This window comes from Syzygium oleosum, unplaced genomic scaffold (assembly GCF_021117445.2).
Source record: "Syzygium oleosum isolate NSW1041296 unplaced genomic scaffold, Sole_v2.1 Sole_v2.03, whole genome shotgun sequence".
NCBI lineage: Eukaryota > Viridiplantae > Streptophyta > Magnoliopsida > Myrtales > Myrtaceae > Syzygium > Syzygium oleosum.
Window position 1 is genome coordinate 9,830,245 of NW_026607487.1, and position 10,042 is coordinate 9,840,286.

The 10,042-nt window shown below is 42.9% G+C and overlaps 2 protein-coding genes across 3 annotated transcripts; both read left to right on the forward strand.

Moving 5' to 3' along the window:
• The first annotated feature begins 1,625 nt into the window (after positions 1 to 1,625).
• On the forward strand, positions 1,626 to 4,533 carry LOC115668579 (beta-amyrin 28-monooxygenase-like). Its single transcript, XM_056309975.1, has 4 exons — positions 1,626 to 2,205; positions 3,271 to 3,726; positions 3,815 to 4,002; positions 4,109 to 4,533. Exons 1-4 carry the CDS (start codon positions 1,716 to 1,718, stop codon positions 4,403 to 4,405), a joined length of 1,431 nt encoding a protein of 476 aa, XP_056165950.1. The 5' UTR covers positions 1,626 to 1,715; the 3' UTR covers positions 4,406 to 4,533.
• Positions 4,534 to 5,518: 985 nt separating this feature from the next.
• On the forward strand, positions 5,519 to 9,861 carry LOC130137768 (beta-amyrin 28-monooxygenase-like). 2 transcript variants are annotated; one of them, XR_008816165.1, is made up of 5 exons: positions 5,519 to 6,067; positions 6,535 to 6,990; positions 7,149 to 7,339; positions 9,125 to 9,636; positions 9,674 to 9,861. XR_008816165.1 is itself a non-coding variant. In XM_056309890.1 (4 exons), exons 1-4 carry the CDS (start codon positions 5,557 to 5,559, stop codon positions 9,437 to 9,439), a joined length of 1,473 nt encoding a protein of 490 aa, XP_056165865.1. In that variant the 5' UTR covers positions 5,519 to 5,556; the 3' UTR covers positions 9,440 to 9,861. The 2 variants fall into 2 exon arrangements, 1 of the variants encoding a protein (XP_056165865.1); XM_056309890.1 differs by having other exon boundaries at positions 9,125 to 9,861.
• The last annotated feature ends 181 nt before the right edge of the window (positions 9,862 to 10,042 follow it).

Below are 10,042 nucleotides of genomic sequence, written 5' to 3' on the forward strand. Positions count from 1 at the left end.
TTATTTTTTGTGGCCCAGAACATGTTATTCTCGTAATGGATTAAGGACAGTTACATCAGCATTTCTCAATTTACAACGCCCTGCCTACACCAGTTAAAGGACGTCCCATCCGGCTTCGGCCTCGCGACGAGCCTCTTTTTTACCACGCAAATATCACAAAAAAAAAAAAAAAAACCCTCCCAAGGTATGCCTACTATGACACAAATATCCCAAACTTTTTTTTCTGTCACGGAAAAAATCAAACTTATACATGTGTGACATATATACCATCTATTACAGTTCCATCCAGGGTATATTTATTACACCGGTATAAGTTCGGGGTTTTTTATGACACAAAAAAAAGTTTGGGGTATTTGTGTCACAATGGGCAAATTTAGGGTTTTTAGTGACACAAAAAAGAGTTCGGAGCACGTGTGTGGTGGCTAGCACGTGTCGCCCCCAGGGTTTACTCCCCGGCTGTCGGCCGTGCGGGGGTTCCCTGAGTTACCAAAAAAAAAAAAAAAAAAGAGTTCGGAACATTTGTGTCACGGTGGGTATAGTTTGGGGTTTTTGGTGATATTAACCCTTCTTTATTCTATGGAGATTAGCCACTTGATCTGGTACTTAATTACCAATAAGCTATTTGCTTGTGTTTTGCCTTACTATGAAAGCCCAAACGCTTTGGCACCCGAATTACATTGTAAGTCCCGTTTGTTTTGTGTATCTCAACATTTCTAATGAGAAGGCAGAGGCGAAATAGCTCATGGCATTGAGACATACAAGAGAGAAAGCAAATAGAGTCCCGCACGTCAATGACGGAGATGCCTAGACGGTTTCACACCTTCCGTGGCCCTCTGTGTGCGCTATCCATGGGTGGTGTTTTTGCATCAATTCTTTGGCCCGTTATTTCAAATCGAAACCTAAATCACGTCTTTATCTTATAACTCGGATGTGCACGTCGTGGTAGCGAAAAGATCCTTAGTTTCAAAAGCCCTCTAAACACTTCATTCCCCCACTCACCCAATTATGAATCTTTATGCTGCAGTTTTAGGTTGAATCCGAACCTAAACATAAGGGGGGAGTGCGAGTAGATCTTGTTCATCCTAGATAATCGGTCTTCATCCAAGCCTCTATCTATCTCGGGCGCGAGACGATATCTATGTTGAGATGCACGAGTGAGTTGTGTTAGAGAAAGCTCACATCAGAAAATTGAAGTGGTGTGGAGCAATTAATATACCCTAGTTAATTATCTCAAAACTTTTTGACTTAAATTTTTTAGTAAAGATGAGTCCAACTATATATGTTAATGAGTTCGGACTTGAGTTCCATCTTGGTGATCTCTCCGGATGACAACAATCAATTACAGCATACGCATAGCTGGCAAACGACTCAGACATTTTCCTAAGGTTCAGGAGGAAAAAAGGCGAATGGGGCGCGAATGACCGACCGATTCATGTCATAAAATAGCTACCAACGTTCGTTCCCCGAAGTCAATAAGGTCAGTTGTTAGTGGGTGTCTTGAGGTAACAAAATTGTAAACCCAACGTTATCTACAAATCTTATATTCTATGGCAAAGATAAACTTCAATAATTGCGGCATCGAAAGGCATGAAACACGAGAAGTCCGCTCTCATATGCAAAGCCCCAACTTCACCAGCGCCGTCACTCGATCGACATTTCTTCTCAAAAACATTCCTCTCCCTCGTTCCTTATTGAAGCGAAACTTTTGAGAAGCCATGCAAGTCTTGACCCTAGTCCCGGCCTTAGCTCTCCTCCTCGTCCTCGTCCTCGCCTTCATCCAACTACTCAAGCCCAAAACTGCCAGCCCGAAACTCCCGCTGGGGAGCTTCGGGTGGCCGGTCATCAGCGAGAGCCTCGAGTTCCTCCGTTGCCAGCACGGCGGGCGCCTGGAGAAGTTCGTCCAGGACCAGATGAGCAAGTACAACTCCCCCGTCTTCAAGACCTCGCTGCTGGGCAAGCGGATGGCGATCTTGTGCGGGCCAGCTAGCAACGAGTTCCTGTTCTCAAACGAGAGCAAGAAGGTGGCGCTGTGGTGGCCGAGCTCGGTCAGGAAGCTGATGGGGAGGTGCCTCGTCTCCAAGGCCGGCGACGAGGCGAGGTCGGACAAGAAGATGTTCATGAGCTTCTTCAACCCGGAGGCGCTCATAAGGATCGTTGGGGTCATCGATGAGGTCACCAAGGACCATCTCAGGACTCACTGGGAAGGTACGCGCCTAATCAACCATCATTAACCATTAATTAGATTTGAGATCTGCATCTCTTCTGATTTCCACAGTGGATCTCGCTGGGCTCTCTAAACTTCGTTTGACTGGATCTATCAAAACGAGTTTCTAACGTGAAGATATGAATACGTAGCTGAAGTAAAACTCTGCTTGTTTATCCTAAAAACAAAGAAAGAAAAAACATCTATTGCTTGCAGATATTTGTGTTGGAACATGGCATCTCTGCATTGGATACTATCGGATTCTCGACTTTAATTATTCGTTCTAAAGATATATATGATCCTCGCAATACGGGTCTTCACTGGTTTTGTCAACGCTCTACTTTTTAAATCACGACTGGCTTGTCACTTTCCCAATTGATGGTGCACCGATGATGAAGATTTGCGAAATAATCGGATGAATCACGTTGACGAGGGGTGCGTCTGGTATTTGAAATCTTAGAATCGAGAAATCATTTTGTAAAGGGAAAATGATACAAACAGTCCATAAACTTTGGCTTAATATGTAATTTGATCCTCGAACTTTTAATTTGTTCAATGTAGTCCTTAAACTTTAATCCAATGTGTAATGTGGTCCCTGAACTTTTAATTTATTCAATGTCATCCCGAACTTTTGATACATATTCAATTCAGTTCCTGAATTATATGAAAATGTTCAATGTAGTCATTTCCATTAATTCAAGTTCAAGAACTACATTGAACATTTTCATATAGTTCAGGGGCTGAATTGAACATGTGCTAAAAGTTCGGGGATGACATTGAACAAATAAAAAATTCAGGGACCACATTGAACATTAGCTTAAAGTTCAGGGTCTACATTGAACAAATTAAAAGTTCAGGGATCAAATTGTACATTGGGCCAAAGTTCAAGGACTGTTTGTGTCATTATCCCTTTTATAAAAGAAAACGCACATGGAAAAGTATCTCCCTAGATAAATATTCGTTCTAATGGAACGTGATATTAGGATTGGCATCTCTGAACATATGCTTGAGCAATTTCTAAATGTTAATTTATCAACAATAAAAAACGATTGCTTATATATGTCAAGGCAAAGATCGGCTGGAGGCCTACTTCACCCTGAAGCAGCACACCTTCAGCCTCGCGTGCCGGCTGTTCATGAGCATCACAGACCCGCAGGTCATCTCGAGGCTCGCCGACCACTTCCACATGTTCCTCAGGGGAGTCGTCGGTCTCCCCCTCGACGTCCCCAGCACAAACTTTTACCGGTCGAAGAAAGCGGCCGATTCCATCAGGAAGGAGCTCCGGGTGTTGGTGAAGCGGCGCCGGACAGAGCTGGAGAGGAAGACGGCGTCCCCTTCGCAAGACATCATGTCGCACCTGATTGTGAACGGGGACGAGAACGGGAAGCTCATGCCCGAGGCGGAGATCATAAACAACATGTTGAACCTCCTATTCGCTGGCCATGATACTTCCACTTCGACTCTAGTGTTGATCATCAAGTACCTGAGTAAGCTGCCTCATGTACTTGAGAAGGTCATTGCCGGTTAGTCCCTCTCTGTCCCTGAGTTTCCCTAGTCACCAGTGCAATTCCATCAGCCTACATTTACGTACTTAACATTCGCATTCGCCAGAGCAAAGGGAAATTGCGGCATTGAAGGCACGAGGAGAGCTTCTTCAGTGGGGGGATTTGCAGAAGATGAGATACTCGTGGAATGCCATCTCGGAAGTCATGAGGATGACCGCGCCAATATATGGTTCTTTCCGCGAGGCCCTGGTTGATTTCACGTACAAAGGATACACCATTCCTAAAGGCCGGAAGGTAATGCATTTGTTCATTCTCCGCAACATATCATCGTTCATTGTCCTAGAAGAGTTAGGCAGCAACGGTGGGCTTACTCGTTTGTTCATTGATCTGTCATGCGCAGTTACACTGGAGCGCATGTTCAACACACACAGACCCGAACTACCACCCGAGAATGCTCACCTTCGACGAATCGAGATTCGAGGGTTCGGGGCCTGCTCCGTATACGTACGTCCCATTCGGAGGCGGGCCAAGGATGTGTTTGGGGCTCGAGTTTGCAAGGGCGGAGTTACTCGTGTTCTTGCACAATCTCTTCAGTGGCTTTCGCTGGAGTCTGGTCAATCCCGACGAGAAAATAATCTACGACCCCGTGCCTATACCAGTGAAAGGACTTCCCATCCGTCTTCGACCTCGCGACTAGCTTCTTCTTTCTTCTATATTTGCTTCGTTTTCTGTCTTACTACGAATCCTGAACGCTTGGCATCCGAATTATTGGACAGTCCCTTTAATGTTTGCGCATCTTACATTTCCGAGAGCTTTCGTCCGATTGATTCCTGTCGATTAAGCTCACGATGCTTAGATAATTCTGGAAAGGAAAAGAAAAACTCAATGAAGCATTAAGATTTTCAGATCGAATTCTTATTTGATCAGTCACTAGAAATTAATAAAAGAGGAGCAATTAAACTACAACATTGATAAACCATTTTGGAAACATAATTATCAATGTCATGCTCTCTCATTTAAGAAAAGCTCGATAGGTCATTCCCAATGAAAGTATTGCGGGTTGCATATCAACGATCGTATCATGCCCAGTTTAACTCGGGCATCATATCACTTGATGGAGACATGCAAACCAATTTAGCACAACAAACTCGTTTTGTTTTGCTGTGGCATCATCAAAAAGTGACGTTAGCTCCCAACCAGTTTGCATACGGGAGGCCATCTCCGTCTTCATAGATCCCCTAAGATGATAATCATCCTGTATCCTGTATTCGGATTCTCGGCACAACCTTGACGCCGCCTCCCCACAAACTAGTTGTAACAACGCTTTCGCATCTCTTACACTTCAACGCCACAAAGCATTGATCGTGCTAAATCAAATCACGTGCTACCTATTGGGTGAGTTCATGTAAAGTGACTGGATATGATACAAGTGCACATAGGTGGTATATAACCTTTCAACGATAGCTTTTTTCCGGACGGTCTGCGACCGGCGAGGGCCGGGACCCTCGCTGGACATAGAAGAAAAAAAAGAAAAGAAAGAAAGACAAAGAAAATAAAAATTTAAAAAAATTATAATAATTCTCCATTAAATTTGTATTTTAACAATAACAAAAATAAGAAACAAGTTTTCTTATATTGGGTTAAATTTGTAAGTATTTTAGTTATATGGGTAGAGTATGGGTCGAGAAATTTGCACTGCGAATAAATGGGTTAATTGGTCAATTTGACCCGATCCAAATCCGTCCAATTTACCTGTTTGACAGGTCTAAATCAGTTAGGTAGATCTAATTAATAGGGATTCCACGTTATAAGAGACGCTTATGCGCAATCCCTTTGCGCATACTCATCATGGACTCACTACTACCAGCTTCATACTTGCTCGCTGTCCTCATTGCCCTCCCCACTTTAGCCTTTTTCCTCTCCATCGCTAACAGAAGAGTTTCCAGAAAATCATCTCCCCACAGTACTCCTCCTGGCCAATTTGGATGGCCCATCCTAGGGGAAACCCTAGAGCTGCTCCGTGCGGGCAGGGAAGGGAGGCCCGGGAGCTTCCTGGACGAGCGAGTCGACAAGCACGGGCCGTGCGTCTTTGCCACATCCCTCTTCGGCGAGCCGACCGCCGTGTTCTGCGGCACTGCGGGGAACAAGTTTCTCTTCGGCAATGAGAACAGGAAGGTGACGGTGTCGTGGCCGAGCTCAGTGGTCAAGCTGGTCGGCTCATGTCTAATCACTCTGGCCGGCGACGAAGGAAAAGTGATGAGGAGGATGCTAATGAGCGTTTTCAACCATGAAGCCCTCATGAGGTTCACCAAGATCATGGATGAAGTCACTTGCAATCATATCAAAGCTAATTGGGAAGGTATAGCTATATCCTATATGATCTACATGTCAATTATCTGCCAACGAATATAAAGCTTGGGTATCATTACTTTGGAGTTTGGACTTTATATTACTGACCCAGAACCTTAAACCTCCATGTGAATGGCAAACACGGGTCTAAGAAACACTTGAGTCCACTCCAATATATCACCTTCAAAAGGACCTGGCTCTTGATATTGATTACATCGAAACTTCTGGTCTCTTTAGTTCGTTAATTTACTCACTCGTCGAGCTCGTTAAAACTCTCCTCGTACTGTGGCAATTACAGGACCACTGTATTGCCTATAGTCTTTGGTCTCTAGACAATTCAATTTTCTCATATTCTCTACGTCATTAATGAAACTTCGAGGAATACGTAGAAACTTTGATAGTTCAGGACAACAGAAATGTTGAAATTTTGTGGCAACGATCTTCTTATTGTCTCGATGTTCTTCGGCATCGGTAAAGGCAAAGAAGAGGTGCTTGTGTACCCGACCATCAAGCACTACATCTTCGAGCTCACGTGCCAGCTCTTCCTGAGCATCCGCGACCCGCGAGAGATTGCGGGCCTCGCACGCCCCTTCACAGCGTTCCTCGAAGGCGCCATAAGTGTCCCTCTCGACCTGCCCGGGACGAGATTCCGCGGCGCGAAGAGGGCGGCGAGGTCCATCAGGAAGATGCTCAAAGGGATCATCAAGGAGAGGAGGGCGGCCCTGGAGAAGGGGGTGGCGTCCCCGATGCAGGACCTGCTGTCGTACCTGATGGTTACCGCGGACGAGAACGGCCGGTTCCTGACCGAGACAGAGATCATCAACAACCTGCTCCTGCTTCTGGTGGCGAGCCATGGCACTACGAGCTGCACCGTGACGATGGTGATCAAGTTTCTCGGAGAGTTGCCTCATGTCTACGAGAAAGTTTTGGCTGGTGAGTCTCCTTAAAAACCCGCTTTCTAACGGCTTAACTTGAGACGGAAACTTCACATCACGTCCATCACTCTTGTGGTTATCTATCTGTTTTCATGTCGTTAATAATCTTTTTGTCCGTGCATGCATGCAATGTTCTCTGGGAATTGCTACGAGCAGAGCAGAGAGAGATCGCCGTGCGAAAGAGATCAGCGGGAGAGGGATTGACGAGAGAAGATGTGCAGAAGATGAGCGATACATGGAGCGTGGTTTTGGAGATCATGAGGCTCGTGCCGCCTGCTCTTGGAGGTTTCAGAGTCGCCTTGGAGGATTTCACCTTCGGTGGCTATACCATTCCCAAGGGATGGAAGGTACATGAAAAAAATCATTTTTTTAATTTTTTGTTTGCACAAATCCCGCTAGGATTTCGTATGTTTCAACCCGGTTAGTCCTAAAAAAAAAAAAGATTAATACCACGAAAAACCCCAAACTGGTACATCTGTGACAATTTTACCCAAAACTAATATTTTGACCACCAAAAACCCCAAACTGGTATACCTGTGACAAATTTACTCTCAGTTTGCTTCCGTTAAATTTTACTGTCAAATTACTTTGTTAAATGACACATGACAGTTAACTGATGTGCCAGTTTTATGTTTTACCATCAATTTGTCACAGGTGTAACAGTTTGTGATTTTTTTTTGTATTAATTCAATTTAACGGAAACTAACGGAGGATAAATTTGTCACAAATGTACCAGTTTGGGGTTTTTAGTGGTTAAAATATTAGTTTGGGGTTAATTTAGAGCAGGTGTACCAATTTTGATTTTTTGTGGTCAAAAAATTAGTTTTGGGTAAATTTGTCATAGGTGTACCAGTTTGAGATTTTTTATAGTATTAACCCAAAAAAAAAAAAACAACTTAAATTGAGGAGAATAAAAGAAAAGAAAAAAACTACCAAAAACCTCAAATTTTGTCCACTTGGGACACATTTACCCTCGGCTTTTATTTTTTACCCCCAAACTTGTTTTTGTAGCATCAAAAACTCCAAAGTTGTACCCATGGAACACATTTATCAAATGATTTTCCAGCCAAAACAGGTCATTTTTATTTCACTTATTCCACGCTGGCTCCATGTCAACATTGTTTGTGTTCCTTCATTCATGTAGGCAAATTTTTAACGATAATCATTGACAAAACATTAACAATGGGTAAATATGTTACACATGTATAAATTTGGGATTTTTTGTGTCACAAAAATTTTTTAGAGTAAAGGTGTCACGGTGGGTATAGTTTGGGGTTGTAGTGGTTTTTTTTTTTTCCTAAAAGCAAATTACTTCTTAATTTAGCATAATCTCCGATGTAAAAAGTGTAGGCAGAAAAAATTGAAAAATGCGGTCACTATCTTAAGAAATAAATTATTTGTTTTAAGGAATTTGTTTTGAAATAATATACTTTCAGATTGATATGAAGATTGATCGAATTATGATTATTAAAACTTGTTACTAAAAAGAAGAGATCCAAATGAGATTCGTGTGGTGAAATTTAAAAAACCCCTTACGCCTTTTCTAACAAAAAATTAGTTTTTCAAAGAAATTTATAACAAATGCTGGAAATAACTGTGATTAATTAAACGAAGTTAAAAAATTGTAGTTAAAAGAATAACAATATTAGTTTTTTTTCCGTGTTTGGAGCATCACCAAATGAATAAGACAATGACTTGAAAGAGCTTCCCCTTTCATGGCGCTGTCAATTGGTTATTACATACAAGGGATGCTAAGAAAATTGCGTAGTCGGTCTTAAATCTATCGTACGGATAAAAATTAAGTCATAAATATTTCAATGCCGCGTTAGTAATTTCCAACAAAAATTGACCGAAAGTTTATGATTAAATTGATAAATTGAAAAAAGTTTAATACGGAATTAGCATCCGCATTATAGGTTTAGGAGTAATTTTCTCGAGCGATGTTAGAGGTACTAAAAGAGAGTGTACAATGGGTTGAACTTTTGTTCACCTGAGGACCCATGAAATTGGCATTAATTATCACAACTTGCGCAATGAAAGGGCGGTGCTTAAGCTAATTAAGCGTAATAACTATGATCCATTAACAAAACAATAGTCCAATTAAGCTTACTTGATCAAATTACATTTCACAGCTGATGTGGAGTACTCTCACAACAAACAACGATCCCGCCATATTCCCGAGCCCGAAGCTATGCGATGCGGCCAGGTTCGCGAGGAGCACGTCGCCCGCCCCATGCGCGTTTGTCCCGTTCGGCGGCGGCCTTCGGATGTGTCTCGGCAAGGACTACGCTCAGCTTCAGATCCTCGTCTTCCTTCACCACCTAGTGAACAACTTCAAATGGACCAATGCAATTCCCGACGAAAAGGTCAAGTTCGAACCGATGCCGATCCCATCACAAGGACTTCCGATTCGCATTCGACCTCACCATGATCGATTGCGATGTTAATTCCCATCGGTGTGTTATTTAAAGCTCGAGTTGTTTAGCTGGCAAGTTAACATCAATAAGCTTAATTCGCGTTAAGTTGCAGGTGGACGTTTCAGTCACAATCATCATGAGTCCGTCTTTGTGATTGTGCCTGCGTTTACGTGGTTTCATTGAAACTGCATGCTAGTGTGGTGTGGCAATGTAAGAATGGTTGGCAAGTTAACATCAATAAGCTTAATTAGCGTGAAGTTGCAGGTGGACGTTTCAGTCACTGCCTTCATGAGTCCATCTTTGTGATTGTGCCTACGTTTACGTGGTTTCATTGAAACTGCTAGTGTGGCGTGGTAATGTAATAATGGTTGCAGTTGGTTTGATCAGATTGAAATGTCCATTTTGAGATGTAGATAAGTAGGTGACGGATCGACAATTATTCTTGTCCCGTGTGTAAGCTGTGTTGTCGATTTCATCGGGGCGCCAGGATACTCCTCGGCACAAAAGCAGTTTCGAATTAAAGTCTAACACATGCTTCTTACAACTTGCCTCGAGCTATCGAAAGAATGTGCTTCAGAAAGAATTCAAGAGCTGAAGACCCTCAATGTTCCGGATTAGTAAAGATCATAGGAT